Source organism: Salvia hispanica, unplaced genomic scaffold, assembly GCF_023119035.1.
Source record: "Salvia hispanica cultivar TCC Black 2014 unplaced genomic scaffold, UniMelb_Shisp_WGS_1.0 HiC_scaffold_32, whole genome shotgun sequence".
NCBI lineage: Eukaryota > Viridiplantae > Streptophyta > Magnoliopsida > Lamiales > Lamiaceae > Salvia > Salvia hispanica.
The window spans coordinates 1-18489 of NW_025952047.1; the positions used below are offsets into that span (position 1 = coordinate 1).

Consider the following 18489-nt stretch of genomic DNA (forward strand, 5'->3'; position numbering starts at 1 on the left):
ATTTCTTCTGTCTTCTTTATTTAAGTCCTAGTATTCTAGTAAGATCAGCCCACACTGATATTAGAGTACAGTTCGGGAACCAGAGAGAAGATTTGTGGTCTAGTACTCAAAGCATCACGTGGAGAAGTCGCTAGCCATCTTCAATTCTTTGGAGAATTAAACAAGGTATTTTTCCTGCTCCGTAGAAAAGCATGTTTTAGGTTTCTATATTCTAAAACATGATTGATTCAAGTTATGAGCATGATACATGTGAAATTTGCGCGAATAGCTTTTGTCTAAATAATCTGCTAAATAGATCTGATAATTATGTGATTTGTTTTATGCACCCGCTTCCGCTGCCAGCTCCATCAATTGGTATCAGAGCCAGTCTTTGGCTCTGATTATTTGGATTTAAATTTCGCGAAATTCATGTATGCATGTCTTGATTGATTACGAAGCATGTTCTTTTATGTTTATGCATGTTGAACTCAAGAACATTCGAATCATAGAACTTGAATTATTCGAACGTGCGAGATGTGCGATTCGTCGGCGCTTGCGCCGGGACGAATCGCGCTACGTGCAATGGGGCGACGCGCCGGCGAGCGAGGGCTCGCGCGCGCCACCAGTCTGTGCCCGCCAAACCCTAGCCGGCACCGATCAGGCTCAACGCGACGTGACGCGACGGGAGCCGAGGGTATGCGATCACGTGGCGACGCGCATGCGAGCGAGGGCTCGCGCGCGCCGCCGGTCGAGACCGCGAGCCCTAGCCGGCAACCTGCTGCGTCGGGCGGAGATGACAGGCACGGTGGCTCGTCCGAGAGCTGCCGAGACGCCAAGAACCCTAACCCTAACCCTAGAACCCTAGTCTCCATAACCGGTGATGCACGGCCGAGAGCAGGCGCGCCATTGGCGCTGCAGCTGCTGGGTCGTGCGAGGCGGCCGGTTTAGTGGGAGTTCGCCGGAAAGGCGCGGCTCCGGCCACGTTTCTGGGCGACGCGGCGGAAGGCTAACGCGGCGTTTAATCGCCGCGAGGGGAGAAGGAAGCGCGCGCCTTCGGGCGCGGCCTGCCGGCGGCGGTCGGACGGCGAACACGCCGCTCCGGCGAGCGTCTCCGGTAGGTGTCTTCAAATCTTCGTCGTGTTGATTCGTGCAAATCTCGAATCGCAAGATAATGACGAAAGATTATTTTAATGATTATTTAATTCCTAAATTAATAGAAATCATTAAAAATAATATTATTTAATGAAATAAAATATAATGGGAAGATTTCCCTAGATTTTAGGAATATTTTAACTATTTTCTATATCTATGAATATTTTATATCCTAGATGATATAGATAAGAATAATTTAATGGTTTCCTAATAATAATATATATATCTAGAATCTATAATAAGATAGATATATATAAGATTGCATTAAATAATATAAAATCTATTTTCTTCCTAATCTTGAACTTGGAAATTTACTTGGGTTATTGATACTGGAGCAACTGATCATATATGTTTTGATCCTGACTTGATAAGATGACTAAGAGATCTTTTAGATCAAAGGGGAATAGGGCCAAAGAAGTACTTGAGCTCATTCATACTGATGTGTGTGGACCAATGTCAACCGAGGCAAAGGGCGGTTTTCGATATTTCAGGAGTTTAAGGCTAAAGTAGAGACGCAACATGGTAAGAGTATCAAATGCCTGCGATCTGATCGCGGAGGCGAATACCTAAGTGCCGAGTTTTTGGACTATTTATCGGTAGCTGGGATTGAATCCCAAACGACTGCGCCGGGCACACCCCAGCAGAATGGCGTGGCTGAAAGAAGGAATAGGACCTTATTAAATATGGTCAGATCGATGATGAGTTATGCACGGTTACCTGTTTCGTTTTGGGGTCATGCTTTGCTTTCTGCAAACTATCTCTTAGACGTCTTACCTTCTAAATCTGTTCCTACTACCCCATATGAGTTGTGGAATGGGCGTAAGCCCAATCTAGAACATCTCAGAGTATGGGGGTGTCCGGCTCATGTATTGGAAAAGGATCCAACTAAGCTGGAATCAAGGACTGAGGTTTGCGTGTTTATAGGATACCCTAGAGGAACGAAAGCTTATGAATTCTATAGTCTCAGAGATCAGAAAGTGATTGTGAGCACTCATGCCACATTCTTAGAGGAAGACTATGTAATGAATCATAAGTCCAGCAGTGAGATTGCTCTAGAAGAGCTAACTCAAGTTTCAACTTCCATTAACCAAGAACAATTACCAAGTGTAACAACAATTCCAGAAACTTCAACTAATACTCCAGATATTGTAGTGCCGCGCCGCAGTGGGAGGGTCTCTCATGAGCCCGATAGATACATTGGTTTGGGTGAGTGTATGGATCACTCCTCGGACAGCAATGTACTGGATCCCTGGAATTTTGCAGAGGCGCAGGCTGATGTCGATCATTGCGAATGGGTGAAAGCAATGGATTCGGAACTACAATCTATGTTAGACAAAGACGTCTACGATTTGTCTGTCCTACCCGAAGGCTGTACTGCCATTGGGAGCAAGTGGATATACAAACGTAAACGTGGACCCGATGGACGAGTTAAAGTCTTCAAGGCAAGACTAGTGGCTAAGGGGTATACCCAAAAGGAAGGTATCGATTACGATGAGACCTTCTCCCCAGTGGCCATGCTCAAATCGATCCGTATACTTTTGTCTATAGCAGCTTACATGGATTGGGAAGTATGGCAGATGGACGTTAAGACTGCGTTTCTAAACGGGAGTCTTGAGGAGACCATCTACATGGAACAACCCGAAGGCTATGTAGTGAAGGGCAAGGAACACATGGTTTGGAAGCTTAAGAAGGCCATTTATGGTCTCAAGCAAGCATCTAGATCATGGAACCAGTGTTTCGATCAAACTGTTCAAAAGTTTGGATTCGAAAAATGCCCTAATGAAAGCTGCGTGTATAAGAAGGTTGAAAAAGGAAATGTTGTGTTCTTAGTTTTGTATGTAGATGACATTCTTCTAATTGGAAACAATAAAAAGATGTTGTCATCAGTGCGAACTTGGTTGTCCAGCCAGTTCGAGATGAAAGATATGGGTGATGCGGGACACATTCTCGGTATCAAGGTTCTTAGGAACCGAGGTAAGAAAATGTTGTGCTTATCCCAAGAATCTTACATCGAAACGGTACTTAGACGCTTTAGCATGCAAGATGCCAAGAAAGGTTTCCTACCTTTTAGACATGGCATCCAGTTGTCTCAAGAGATGTGTCCTAAGACAGCATCTGAGATAGCAGAGATGAGAAGAATACCATATGCCTCGGCAGTTGGTAGTCTCATGTATGCTATGCTTTGTACTAGACCCGATATCTGCTTTGCTGTTGGCATGGTAGCAAGATATCAATCAAATCCCGGCCAAGGACATTGGACTGCCGTAAAGAACATACTCAAGTACCTTAATCGGACTAAGGACTATGTTCTAGTTTACAATGCAGCCGAGCTCTGTCCTTTAGGATATACAGATTCAGACTTTCAGGCTGATCTAGATTCGAGAAAATCAACTTCCGGATATGTGTTTACCTTAGGAGGTGGAGCCGTAATTTGGAAGAGTGTAAAGCAGAAATGCATTGCAGACTCTACCATGGAAGCCGAATATGTGGCCGCTTCGGAGGCTGCAAAAGAGGCTGTTTGGCTTAAGAATTTCCTTCTGGACTTAGGTGTGGTTTCGAATATGCCCAAGAGCATCACCGTTTATTGTGACAATTCCGGTGCTGTGGCAAATTCGAGAGAACCACGGGCTCATAAGGCGAGCAAGCACATAGAGAGGAAGTATCATATCATTCGAGATATAGTGCAGAGAGGAGACATACAAGTGGTCAAGATTGAGTCAGAAAACAACCTGGCAGATCCTTTCACGAAGGCGTTAGCGGTAAAGCCGTATGAAAGCCATGTTGAAGGAATGGGAGTTCGACTAATTCAAGACCTCAATCCGCTTTCAGTATAAGTGGGAGATTTAGACGTTAGCACATTTTGTATACTCGAAAGTGTTTTGAGTATAAGTGGGAGATTGTTAGAGTTTGTATACTAGAAATCACGTTTCGAGTGATTGAATACTGTAAAACTCTTATTTTATTTTCCAATGAATAAAACAGATTATTTTTGTCATAATGTTGTTATGTTTTACATTTAATGGATGTTAATGCATGTTTAAATGTATAAGTTAACTTAACAAAGTCTAAGTCTTTGTTTTAGTAGACCGGTTGTGGGCGTCGTCCACTTTAAGGTAATACGGTCAGTTCTAAACAAAGAAAAATATGAATTTCACAACCTAGATGGAATTAGACTACCCATCGAGAAAGGTTGCAATGTCAGTCCGTATATTTCTAAGCCTTACTGAAATAAGATGACATTGGTGTGGTATAGCACTGAACGGATCTAACAGCAAGACTTGCCTTGGGCTATCTACTGAAAGGCGAGGTCTTGATAAATATTTATTTCTTAATCAATGTAGGTTAGCATTGAGCATACGGTATTGATTATGCATTGCTTTGACTTATCAAATGGTGCGGGTTTTTCGTAACCCAATTATCCTGATATATTGGGCAGTGGTGATCGATATCTAGCGGTGCTAGGATTGCTATTATATTGAATCGTGCACGAGCTGAGTCTCGTTTGATAATGTCCTCAAGAGGAGCGCGAAACAAGGTTTTATTATTCGGAACCTAGCTAGTTGGAGTTTGATTACTCTATGAATAATAAATAAGTGTTTCATGCTGAGTCCACTCTTGGAATTAATAAGAAGTTAATTAATTAAGTCAATAGCAGACATTAATTAATTAATGGACATTTTAATCTTAAGCGCGGGAAATGAAAGATAAACGGAAACCCGGATTACTTGTAATTTCGGATTTGGATGGGGAGAGTTCAATATTACTTCTGTAGTGGCTGCTCGTAATATTCCAATTATAACTTATATTAAATTGTGGGTTCAATTTAATTAGTAAAAGTAAATTGGATGAGCCCATATCCAAAGCCTTCCATAGATCCCTGTCTGGGCCCAAAAGGAACTTAATATAAATAGGAGAATAAAGGAGACAGAAATAACACAATTTTATTTGCTAAAATTTTCGAAAATTTCAGCTCTCACAAGCTGTAGGAATTTTCGAATTCCTCTCCTGTTTCAAAAAGGATTTCTTCTGTCTTCTTTATTTAAGTCCTAGTATTCTAGTAAGATCAGCCCACACTGATATTAGAGTACAGTTCGGGAACCAGAGAGAAGATTTGTGGTCTAGTACTCAAAGCATCACGTGGAGAAGTCGCTAGCCATCTTCAATTCTTTGGAGAATTAAACAAGGTATTTTTCCTGCTCCGTAGAAAAGCATGTTTTAGGTTTCTATATTCTAAAACATGATTGATTCAAGTTATGAGCATGATACATGTGAAATTTGCGCGAATAGCTTTTGTCTAAATAATCTGCTAAATAGATCTGATAATTATGTGATTTGTTTTATTGATGCACTTTTTATTTGCACTATAAATACCTGCAAGTATACAGAGTAGGTATAGTATAGCAAAAGGTTAGTACCGGATATCGAACACGGGGAAGACGTACACAAAGTGTCTATCTCCTACTAGAACTCAATTACTATCTGGAGAAACAAGAATTTTTTTTTTTGAAAATTTTTGAAAACAGAAAATATTAAAAGCAGTAAACAACTAAATGCAAGCAAATCACGGAGAGAAAAGTATAGAGATAAGGGAATTCCAGGGATGTGCTTTCACTTTTATGGTTATACAAATTCCAAACTACAATACCCTAGCACAGTTAATACTTTGAAAGGACGAGTCACCTAGCTTATGCTCATGCGATACAAACGTTGATTACTAACATTAGGGTTGTCAATCCTAATACGTAACTCCAAAAAGCTCCTAAGACCCTTGAAAAGTCCTCACTCTCAATTAACAGTGCCGTTTTAAAGGAAGCTAACTGTAGTGTCTACTAAGTGGATCTAACTCGCTAGAACTCTGTCACAGTTATGAAGCAAGTTATATTAAATCATACATAATTGTGTCACTCAATTACGAAGCATCATGATTAACTTAGGGAAGAAACAAAGTAAAAACAAAACGGATATTAAATAGAAAACGGAATTGTATAACCAAAGTTGCTACTAACACATCCCTAGAATCCTATGAGTTTAGTTACACATAATTGAATAAACTAAAAACATAGATTGAAGGGAAAACAATTTGAACATAAAACTAAAGCAAATAAAACCCGTAGGTAGAATCCTTGTCGTTCTTGATGTTCTTGAAATCCTTCTCCAACTCCTTGCACAATTGAAGTACTCTAGCTTTTGATCTCTATGAATATTGCAAGTAGTAACTCTCTTTCTCTATGAATGTGTTCTCCTCTTTTGATGAAGCTTGAGGTCCTATTTATAGGGGAAAATTATTCCTCATCATAGAAGGAAAAGATCTTCAAAATTTGGTAAGTCTTGGAGCAAATCTAGGGCTGGTCGGATTCGCCGCCTTTCTCCGGCGGGCCGCCGCACCTTGGCCGGCGGGTCGCCGCGTTGGAGTCCAGAGACTCTGACCCTTCGGTGGCGGACCGCCACATGTCCTCCGGCGGTCGCCGGGCGAGACTCTTCTCCTAGCGTAAATTTCCGAGGCGGACCGCCACATGGCTCTGACCGCCGGGCGCCGGCGGTCGCCGTACAACTTCGCGGCGGTCGCTGGTCGCCGTCTGACTCCAGATTTCCAGACTATGCGTTTTTACTCCCCTTTTCGGCTCAAATATGCACATTTCTCACAAAACACGTCAAAATACCAAAATGTATAAAATATGCAAATAATGGACATGTAGAGTGATTTTGATAGTAAAAACGGACCAAATAATGGCCTTAAAACAGTGCAAAATCCGAGCGTATCAACTCCCCCAAACTTACATTTTTGTTTGTCCTCGAACAAAACACTAAAGACACAAGAATAGACGCACGGAATGCACAAGGACTAGACGTCATAATTGCCTCAAAAGATGAAAGAATAGATTAAGCATGAATTAACACAATCAAATCAAGCAAGGCTTAATAGTGCACTTTCATTACTAACTCGTGGAACACCTTGAATTCAAGCACTCACATGTGGCAAACTTCCAAAGATGGGAAGTGTTCTTTCTCTCACTCTCAAAGTGTATAAAGGTAAAGTGTATATCACTCAAATCATGCATCATGCAAAGTTTACCATAGGCTTGCTCAAAGTCTAATCCCTCCTCTACTCAATGTGATTAAGCATCAAAAGTCCGAAAGGTCTTTCTTTTCGGTTGTAACGTAGGCTCTTTGGTAGGTGAGGAATATTTGGCTAAAAAGTGACTCAAATACAAAAATATCCCAAGTAGAGTTAAGATGACTCCACTTTTCTAAAACTTAAGGCACTTCTAACACTTTATTTTTCTCCTTCAACTTACTTTCAATCCTTCGATTTTTTTTTTTTTTTTTTTTTTTCACAACCTTTCTTTCTCTTTTTTTTATAAGCATCCTTTCTAGAATCAAGCACATATTTTGAATTTTTTTACTATTTCACAACTTGTACTTTTCAACATTTAAGCACACTACTTTTCTCTAACTTTTCTCCTTATCTCTCCAATTCCTTTACAAAAGAAGATAACAAAAACTATACCAACCCAAGGAATTGTCCCCATTTATTTTGGCTTCCAAAGAAAAGGCTTAAAGGCTCAAAATTGGCTCCAAAGGAAAAATTTGAGAGGGTCGAAAATTTTGGATATAAAAGTAGCTAAGAAAAGACGGCCTAACATCCTCCTAAATCAACTTAAACACTATGTAAACTTAGGCAGACTAGGAGCAAGTTCTAGAAACATATACATGCATACAGATAAATCACACAAGAAAGAATTTAAGGCTCAAATCTCACAAGGTATAAGCACGATTCAAGGCGAACAAGCAATTCACTAATTATGCACCTTTTCACCAAACCATCATATCAAAACGTTAAGCCACACTTAAACATAAATGGAATATAATATCATTGGCAACTCGGTCTAATGTGTCCCTAAGCATGCGTGTTTCTAAGTTCTTCATGTTATGTTCATGACATGGATTCAAGAAAACATTTTTAGAACACAAAAATCTCCTACGGGATTTTGAAAAATTAAAGCAAAAACAAACAAAAAGAAAACCCTAAACTCACGGTCCACCACTTCATCCCCCCAAACTTATTTACAACAAAGTGTAAAATAAGTTTGTAGAGTCGGTAGGGACGTGAGTATACTACTGAAAAAAAAACGTACCCTGAAAAATTTCGCGTAGAGGTTGAGCGGGGCGAAAATTCGAAGAATTTCGAAAAATCGCGCTGGAAAATTGTGCCCAGGTGGCGGTCCGCCGCAGCTGTTCGGCGGTCGCCGTACGTCAAAGATGCTTTCCAGCGTTCAGGTGGCGGACCGCCGCAGCGCTTGCGGCGGTCGCCACGGAGAGGTCAGAACCTGCGAAAATTTTTGCAAAGCACAAAATTAAACCAAAACCAAAAATACTTAAAATTAAAGCAAAAATTGTTAAAACAAGGAAATAAATTGTCTCAAAAATATCCAAAAACATGGTACAAACGCTCATTTAAAGTCATCGAGCTTGACTTCTTCAATCTTGAGGAGGTGGAGGGAAACGGGCGCTAAGATCCTCGAAAGCTCCAACGAGGTACGTGATATCACTCCTCATTGTCTCTCGTTCCTCTCTAGCTTCGGCGGCCATCCTTCGGAGCTCTTCATATTGTTGACGCCGATGAACGTCTTCCAAACGTTGTTGCTCCCAAAATTCTTGCTCCGCCGTGCGCCAATCGCCTTGAGCCGTCCACCCTTGGCGGTTGTAGGCATTCTCCGCTTGTTGCTCCGCCCATCGATTGTCCCAAGTGTTGGACATGTTTTGCATATAGGAGAAAATTTCTCCTAATTGGGCGGAGGTGTTGACTTGAAACTCCTCTTCCGGATTTGGCCTCCCGCGGCGGCGGTTCGCTCTTGTCCGGCGGCGATGTCCTTCCACTTCCTCTTCTTCTTCTTCCTCTTCTCGTCGTGGTTGGGGTGGCGGTGGTGGCGGTGCTTCACTCCCTTGAGCTTGTGAATGCTCCGCGCCCTCTTCATAGTTATCAATGGCATCAAACGCGGAATCCTCATCGGGCTCAAATTGAGGAATGCGAGAGGGAATGTTCCTCTTTCTAAATTCCCCATTGACGGGGTTAGCCTCGATAGCTCTCCGGTGGGCGGGTGTGTCGAGCTTCCAATTGGCTTGGTTTGCCCAAACATCGACCTTGGTCAATTGCGGGAGTGGAACGGGAAAGTGATCCCCCGCTACTTGCATAAAATACCCTTGACCCCAATAATCGGTCTTCAAAAGCCCCACCGAAAATAGCACCTCATAGGTGATAAACCTTTCTCCACCATCCTCCGTCATACCGGCAAAAGAGACCTCCAAATGTTCGCCAATTGCCGTAATCAATCCCCCACAACAAATGACGCCCCCGTCTTTCTTCGTGATCCTATCCACATAGTAAGTAAAAAGGGTCCCATAATCGATTCCCTTCTTGTTGAGTAGGCACCACATCACGTTGAGCTCCGTTTGGGAGACACTTCCCCCATCGATACGAGCAAACATAAGCTGAGTCATAGCACGATGGAGGTACCTCAAGACGGGGTTGCGAATTGATGAAGACTTGGCATAGCCCGCTGCATGCTCTTGCTCATTTGTCATCGCCCCCCAAACCTCGGAAAATTCATATTCATTGTCCTCTTCGGGGTTGGGGTCGAAGCAATGGAAGATCCCACTAAGCTCTTCCATGGTGAGCGAGTGCCAACGGTTCCCTAGGCGGAAATCGATGCTAAGTGGAAAATTTTGGCGGCGATCCTTAGTGACCTTTAGCGAGCTGAGGAACTCGAGAGTATACTTTCGAAACGATGGCCACTTCCTTTGGAACATGTAGACGAGGCCATTCCCATCACCCACGTCGCACAACTTCCAAAAATCCTCCATGATCCCCAAAGTTTGGAGAGGGAAATCGTGGGGATATCTAGAAGGTGCCGTTTCTCGGGCCGACACTTTCTTCCACATAGCCTTTTGCTCTTCCGTGGCAAGGCTAATGCCATAGTTCTTCGCATTCTCCGGTTTCCCTTTTGATCCCATTATCCTACAAAAGAAATTACACTCTTAAAAGAGCACCAACAAGTAGGAGATCAAAAGTTCCCCCAAACTTGCATTCAACCAAGTAAAAATCAAGAGATAAGAACTTATATGCAAGCTTGGGTAAAATAGCATCCTAATTTTTAGCATAATAACATGTTAAGCAAAATCAACAAAATTAGGACACAAAAAATCATCCCCCAACGTGAATTCATCCCCCATGCAGAGACGTATCAACCAAATATCCATAAAAACCAACAATCTCTACAAAATCACAAATATTGCAATTCATGGAAGTAATAATAGCCTCACAATGCTATGAACATGATTGCAACTTTTAAACTCTAAAAACCAAGAGAGAATCATCATTCACAACTTAATAATCACCAACCAAGCAAATTTTAAACCATAGAATTCAAAAATTCATACACATAATCATCCCCCATCATGAATTAAGAGATTCTACCGAACAATTCACCCAAAATAAAGCACAATCCATGGAAGAAGTAAAGCAAAACTCAGAAATTGAGTTAGGATTCATACCTTTTTGTGGAGAGAATTTGTAGAAGAAGAGCTCTAAACTTGGAGAGAATTGAGAGAATGATAGTGTGGGTGTGTGAATTTGGTGATTTATATAGGTGGGGGTTGTGTGCAAGGAAAGAATTTGAGAAGGAATGGGAAAAGGAATGGAAAACATACCTTTTATGGTGGCAATCCCGTCTCTGGACTGCGTGTGGCGACCGCCGCGTCTCTCGTGGCGGGCCGCCACACGGGCCTTCATAAACAGCAATCCTGGCGGGCCGCCGCGGCCCGTGCAGCGGTTACTCTGGCCCGCCCTAAGCCTGCCCTAGGCCCGATCCTTCCTGCACATGTTAACACACGTGTGGCGACCGCCGTGCTTTAAGTGCGGCGACCGCCACCCGTATATATATTTTTATTATTTTTTTTTTTTTTTTTTTTTTTAAACAGAACATAAATAAATAAAAAAAAAAGAAAAAAAAAAAATAAGTAAAAGAAAATTGGGTTGCCTCCCAATAAGCGCTTTTGTTTAAAGTCGTTAGCTCGACTTGAAGTGGCCCACTAGTTGGGCGGATCAAAAACTCGAGTGTTGAAAATTGGCATAGGGAGCAACTTGGTCCCTAGCTTCTTCCACCACTTGTACTTCCCCTCTTTGGTTTTGATGACGTATATCTCGGGGTCCTCTTTGGGTGTTTTCTTTCTCTTCTGTTTCTTCTTCTGTGGAGCAGATGTAGAAGAATTAGCATCACCCTTTTTAGAAGAATGTCTTACCTCTTTGACAATGTAGATAGTGGAGGTAGAAGGATCCTCCGCTTCAAAGGGATCTTTGGACTTGGTCAAGTCGGTAGCCATGACTGCTCTGCACTGTTGTTCCATTTTTGCCCGCTTTGCCTCCTCAAATTTTAGCATCTCGCTCTCAATCTTATAGGTGGATTGACTATGATTATCACTGATTGTGATCTCGCCACGGCCTACATCAATCAAAGCTTTGCAAGTGGCAAGAAAATCTCTCCCTAAGATTAGAGGGACGTTCTTGTCTACTTTCATGTCAAGCACAATAAAGTCGGCGGGAAAAATAAAATCATCAACTTTAACTAGGACATCCTCAATCATACCTACAGTCTTGATGGACGAGTTATCGGCCAACCTGAGTGTTACGTCTGAAGATTTGAGTGGCCCGATGTTGAGCTTTTCGTAGTACTTCAGTGGCATGAGATTGATGGACGATCCTAAGTCGCACAGTGCTTTGTCAACTTTCCCTTCTCCAATCCGGCATCTTATAATGAACTGGCCCGGATCCCTTTGCTTTACTGCCCTCTCTTTTTGGATGATTTCGCTACAATGATGCGGTAGCTTAAGGTCGGCTTTGGTCGGCTTCCTCTTTCTCATCACCGCTTCCCTCAAAAGTTTTGCATATTTTGGAATTTCCTGCAATGATTCGACCAAGGGAATATTAGTATGAACTTTGCAAAACATATTCAAAAAATGTTTGAATTGCTCCTCGAGTTTAAACTTCCTCCTTGGTTGGAAAGGGAGCACAATTCCATTGTTCCGAACAAGCCCCTTCTGCGTGGTTGACTCTGCCGTCTCAGTGGCGGGCCGCTGCGGGGTGTGCGGCGGTCCGCCGGCGACTGGGCAGTCCCCAGATTTCTGCTTTGCCACCCACTTCTTGTTAATATCATCCACTCTTGCTGCTGCCTTTGCTCTATCCTCATCTAACTTCTTCTGAATTTGCTCCATTTGAGTGGTAATGTTGGTTATAGCTGCCGAGATCGTGTTCATTCCTTGCTCGAGGTTGTTTATCCTTGCTTCGACCACTCCGATCTTGGTGTCATTAATCTTCCTATCTTGCGTAATTACTTCCAAAATCTTCGTGATTCCTTGATCATACTTGTCTTCCTTCTTCATCGGCTCAACCACTCCTCCTTTGCTAACATTAAATCCTGCAGGGGGTTGCAAGTAATTATTGTTAGAATAAGAAAGATTTGGGTGCGGACGGTTCCCATTATAATTATTGAAATTACCGCCCCCCTGATTAGGGCGATAATTGTTATTGTAATTTCTGGGACCGCCTCCTTGCACGTAGTTGATTTCTTCCACAGTTGACACGGCAGTTTCGGGTGCCGTGACCGCCACTATGGAAGTTGCCGGAATTGGATCTTCCTTCCTCGAGACGTCCATTTGATCAATCCTGACTCTAAGTTCTGCTAGCTCCTTAGCAAAAGAACTTTCTTCGGCCTCTTCTATGGCTGCTACTCTTCTCGTGGCATGCCTTTCCTTCGACCACCCCCGACTGTTGGTGGCGAACTCCTCGATCACCGCCATGGCATCCTCTCCTGTCTTTCTTAGAAATCCTCCATTTGCCCCTGAATCAAGCATAGCACATATTTTTTCATTAAATCCATTATAGAGGATTCCTACCTGATGGTCTATGGAAAAACCATGGTTTGGGCACTTTCGAAGAAGAGCTTTGAAACGAGCAAATGCCTCATAGAGGGGCTCGTCATGGCCTTGTATAAACTGAAAGATCTCACTCTTGAGCTTCAAAATAGTGCCTGGCGGGTAGTATTTGTCGAGGAAGGTAGCTACGATGTCCTTCCATGTGGAGACCTTTTCTGGTGGCATACACTCAAACCACTCCTTAGCAGAATCAATCAATGAGAATGGAAAAAGTCTTACCCGTATGGCATCGTCGTCGACACCATTTAATTTCAAAGTGTTTGCGATTTCCACGAATTTGGAGAGATGGCGGTTAGCATCTTCAGTCGCCCTACCTGCAAAAGGAGTTTGCTCGACCCTTTGGATAAGGGGCATGCGTAACTCAAAATTGTTAGCATCAATACGAGGACCGTCAGGAAAAGTGATCATATTCCCATGATTGAACATGTTCATCACAGGTAATGTTTCTCTGTTCTTCTTTTCCATGGCTTCTCGGGCTGCTCTTTCCGCATCTCTCTCATCCATCAGCAACTTCACCATCTCCTGCAGCTTCTCAATATCTGTTCGGTCACCCATTGTTCCTGATCCTTTTTCACTTCTTATTATTCTACGAGTTCTTTCAAGTTCTAAATCAAGCGGCTCTAAGATGTACTTCCCAGAACGCGTTCGCATACAAAACCTGCAAGACTCGAAAACAAAAACAAATTAAACTAAAAAAATTAAAACAGAAAGCAATAAAAATCCAAAGTAGTAAAATTATCCGTTTGAAGATATCACTCCAAAGTGAATTGTCTTCCCCGGCAACGGCGCCAAAAACTTGATGCACTTTTTATTTGCACTATAAATACCTGCAAGTATACAGAGTAGGTATAGTATAGCAAAAGGTTAGTACCGGATATCGAACACGGGGAAGACGTACACAAAGTGTCTATCTCCTACTAGAACTCAATTACTATCTGGAGAAACAAGAATTTTTTTTTTGAAAATTTTTGAAAACAGAAAATATTAAAAGCAGTAAACAACTAAATGCAAGCAAATCACGGAGAGAAAAGTATAGAGATAAGGGAATTCCAGGGATGTGCTTTCACTTTTATGGTTATACAAATTCCAAACTACAATACCCTAGCACAGTTAATACTTTGAAAGGACGAGTCACCTAGCTTATGCTCATAATGCGGTCTCCCAACTTCCACCGCGGTCGAGCACCACAACTCTTAGCATATCCTCGAGAGTTTGTATCGTCCTCTCAGATTGCCCATCGGACTGCGGGTGAAACGCTGTACTAAAGTTCAATCGTGTTCCAAGCTCGCGCTGTAGACTAATCCAAAATTTTGACGTGAACTTCGGGTCACGATCAGACGTAATCGTCACTTGGACTCCATGCAATCATACTATTTCCCGTATGTAGATCCGAGCTAATCTATCCGATCCGTGAGTTATAGGAATGCGCACATTTGGTGAGTCGGTCTACAATCACCCAAATGGTAGTGTTCCCTTTGAGGGTCTTTGGCAACGCTGTCACGAAATCCATAGTAATGTGCTTCCATTTCCACTCGGGTATTTTCAACGGTTGTAGCTTTCCGTACGGCCGTTGATGTAAGGTCTTCACCTGTTGGCAGGCTAGGCAACGCTCCACGAATGTCGCAATATCTCTCTTCATGCCAGTCCACCAAAAGGACTTCTTCAAATCTTGGTACATTTTCGTGCTTCCAGGGTGAGCAGTGTATGGAGTTTCATGAGCTTCACTCATGATCTCGTTCTTGAGTTCTTCGTTGTCGGGTACGCATAGTCTCCCTTCGAAGACGAGTGCATTGTCGGACTCCTCATTAAATTTTTCTGATTTGCCCGTTCTCACCTCCACTCGAATCTCCTCGAGTTTCGCATCCATTCGTTGTGTTGCAACGATTCTTGTCTTCAAGTCTGGTTCAACTGTTAAGGTGGCAATTCGTCCTTCCACCGTTTCGGGTGCCCTTATCACTTCCAATCGCATTTTACTAAACTCTCGTATCAAACTTTCCTCTTCCGTTAGGAAAGCTAGTTGCGAATTGTCTTTACGGCTCAAAGCATCTGCCACTACGTTTGCCTTGTCGGGGTGGTAGTTGATGCCACAATCGTAGTCTTTTACCAATTCGAGCCATCTTCGTTGTTGCATATTCAAGTCCTTCTGCTCGAAGAAATATTTCAAGCTCTTGTGGTCCGTAAAGATTTCACATCGAACTCCATAGAGATGATGCCTCCAAATCTTTAGGGCATGTACTACTGCTGCTAACTCTAAATCGTGTGTTGGGTAGTTCAATTCGTGTGGTCTCAATTGCCGTGATGCGTATGCAATCACCTTGTTGTTCTGCATCAATACACATCCTAGTCCCACCTTCGACGCATTGGTGTAGACTACGTAGTTCACTCCAGATTCTGGCACGGCTAACACCGGCGCGGTAGTCAACTTCTCCTTTAAGAGTTGAAAACTTGCTTCACACTCCGGGGTCCAATTCACCTTGACTCCCTTCTTAAGCTGTTGGGTCATGGGTCTCGCTATCTTGGAGAACCCTTCTATAAACCTTCGGTAGTATCCCGCTAAGCCTAGGAAACTCCGAATCACGCTTGGTGTTGATGGCGACTTCCACTGTTGCACGGCTTCTACTTTGGCGGGGTCCACTCTGATCCCTTCTGCCGATACGATATGTCCAAGGAAATTCACTTCCTTTAGCCAAAATTCACACTTGCTGAATTTCGCGTATAACTTCTCATTCCGCAAGGTTTCTAGAGCGATTCGTAGATGCTCCTCATGCTCCTTCTCGTTCTTTGAGTAGACTAGAACGTCATCGATAAACACTAAGATGAACTTGTCCAAGTACGGGTGGAATACCCGATTCATCAAATCCATGAACACCGCTGGGGCATTCGTTAGTCCGAAAGGCATCACTATGAACTCGTAGTGTCCATATCTCGTACGGAACGCAGTCTTCGGTATGTCCTCCCTTCGAACTCTCAACTGGTGATATCCGGACCTCAAGTCCATCTTTGAAAATACTCCTGCTCCACGAGTTGATCAAACAGGTCATCGATTCTTGGCAGTGGATACTTGTTCTTAAGCGTCAACTTGTTCAATTCTCTATAGTCGATGCACATCCTCATCGATCCATCCTTCTTCTTCTTCACGAAAAGTACCGGTGCGCCCCATGGTGATGCGCTAGGTCTGATAAAGCCTAGGTCCATGAGTTCCTGTAACTGTATCTTGAGTTCTCCCAACTCCTTTGCCGCCATCCGATATGGTGCTTTAGATACCGGTGTAGCTCCCAGCTCGAGATCGATCGTAAACTCTAATTGTCGATCTGGCGGCGGTCCAGGTAACTCTTCGGGGAAAACATCCGGAAATTCTCGCACAACGGCGACGTCTTCTACTTTTCTTTCATCCTTCTCATCGCCGTGAAGATAAACGAGATAGGCAGGTCGTCCCTTCTTTATCATCGCGGTAGCTTGTAGCGCGGAAATTATCGCGGTTCGTCGGTTCATCGAGATACCATGATACACGATAGGTTCCCTTCCCGGCGCTTGTAGCGATATTTGTCTCTCCTTGCATCGAATCGTTGTGAAATTTGCGGCCAACCAATCCATTCCTAGGATTACGTCGGTATCCCTCATCGGTAAAATTCGTAGGTCGCGAGCAACTAGCTTAAGTTCTCCTAAAACGATTTCTACGTTCGAGCACGTTCGAGATAATTCTACTGTCCCAGCCACTGGTGAAGACACTATCATTTTATGTTCAGTTACTCTAACAGGTAAGCCCAAAGTGCGCACACATAAATCAGATATAAACGAGTGCGACGCGCCCGTATCAAACAACACAACAACAGGGGTGTTGAGAATTTCGCCCATACCTGTCAGATTCTTCTTCTCACGTTCACCTTCCTCATTATTCGGTTTCTTTTGCTCCAACGCGTACGCTCTTGCTGGAGGAGGAAGTCTTTGGTGGGGAGGTTGTTGCTGTCGCGACGATGGGTCACGATTTCCTCGTGGTTCGTTCTGCGATCCCCTTGCTGGCTGGCGGAATCCCGAATCATTTCGCCTCGATCCCGATCCTCTTGTCCTACTCGGGCACTCCCTTAAGTAGTGGCCATTTCCTCCGCAATTGTAGCATTTGAGGACGTTCGGTTGTCGACATTCACCGAAATGGTACTTAGTGCACACATTGCACTGCGGCGCTTTGGATCCGTAGTCTCTTCTCGGGGTGAACGTACGTTGCCTTCCTCCATAATGGGGTCGATGTCGACTTTCCTGATACCGTTTTCCGTCATAGGAAGTCCTAGAGTCCTCCCATTTCCTCTTCTCCCGGGAGTTATGCGATGGCGGCAGAGATAGTGTAGTGTTCTCCTTGGCTCTCTCTTTAGGCATTGCAGCCTCTATATCCAACGCAAGTGCCAATGCTTCGGCGTAGGGAAGTCTCCCTCTACTAGCCAATGACATTCCAATCTCATGCCTTAGTTCCTCTCGGAACTTGTCGGACAGCTTCGCGTCGGTGTCCACCTGATCGGGTGCATATCGAGTCATGCTATTGAGCGCACGATCGTACTCGGTCACGGTCATGCGTCCTTGGGTCAAATTGAAGAACTCGGATGCCTTCGCTTTCCGGTAGCTCTTAGGCACGTACTTGTTGTAGAGCTTCGCCTTGAATGCTTCCCACGTCATTGCTTTCACTTGTTCTCGCCGCAAGGTCTTTACTCTAGTATCCCACCAAAAGTCGGCTGCGTCAGTTAGTTGGTGAGTAACGCAGCTCATCCTTTCCCGGTCGTTGCAACCCAAGATTGAGAAGATACGCTCTATTGCGCGGATCCACGATTCAGCCTTGTCCGGCTCTCCAAGTCCATCGAACATGGGTGGTTTCTGTTCCAAGAACAGCTTCACTATCTTACGATTCACCGGAGGTGGCGGAGGCGGCGGCGGCATGGGTTGCGATACACTATCCTCGCTCGTGGGCTGAGGTGTTGGCTGACGGTTATTGCGTCTCGGCGGCATTCTGATTTATCAATACACGGGTTATTCACAAGGTTCCAACAACAATTACATGGTATAGTCGAATAATAAGGTTCATGGGACAATTGTTTGAGAGTATATGGCCAATCACAAGATATCAAAAGTTCGTCACTTTGACGGATCGTAAGAAGTAGCGTCAAATCATCTTTTGCAAAAATCGGTTGCATCCTACGGTCATCAAAAGATCAATATTTCATAACGTCAAGGTAGTTGAAATTAAGAAGCAGTTTTGAAATTCAAGTGGCAAATATAGGACGCAATAAGGTATTTCCAAGATAGTGGTGCGATGATGTGATGGCGTGAAAACTTAGTGATAGGAAATTTTCACAACGGCATGGAAGACAATATGAAGATACGTTG

General features: G+C 43.5%; 2 protein-coding genes and 1 non-coding gene across 3 annotated transcripts; 1 reads left to right on the forward strand and 2 right to left on the reverse strand.

The window, feature by feature from the left end:
- Window positions 1-11220: 11220 nt before the first annotated feature.
- On the reverse strand, window positions 11221-13674 carry LOC125198888. Its single transcript, XM_048097136.1, has one exon. The coding sequence runs from the start codon at window positions 13672-13674 to the stop codon at window positions 11221-11223; it is 2454 nt and encodes an 817-aa protein (XP_047953093.1).
- LOC125198895 lies at window positions 13097-13203 on the forward strand. The gene has a single exon (XR_007172481.1). It is a non-coding gene; the product is annotated as a small nucleolar RNA R71 (small nucleolar RNA).
- A 2433-nt stretch (window positions 13675-16107) lies between the features above and the next one.
- Window positions 16108-18042, reverse strand: LOC125198889. The gene has a single exon (XM_048097137.1). The coding sequence runs from the start codon at window positions 18040-18042 to the stop codon at window positions 16108-16110; it is 1935 nt and encodes a 644-aa protein (XP_047953094.1).
- Window positions 18043-18489: the final 447 nt, after the last annotated feature.

Excerpts from the sequence above, each read along its gene's own strand:
- LOC125198888 (XM_048097136.1), bottom strand. The coding sequence starts at position 13,674 with ATGGGTGACCGAACAGATATTGAGAAGCTGCAGGAGATGGTGAAGTTG.
- LOC125198889 (XM_048097137.1), bottom strand. The coding sequence starts at position 18,042 with ATGCCGCCGCCGCCTCCGCCACCTCCGGTGAATCGTAAGATAGTGAAG.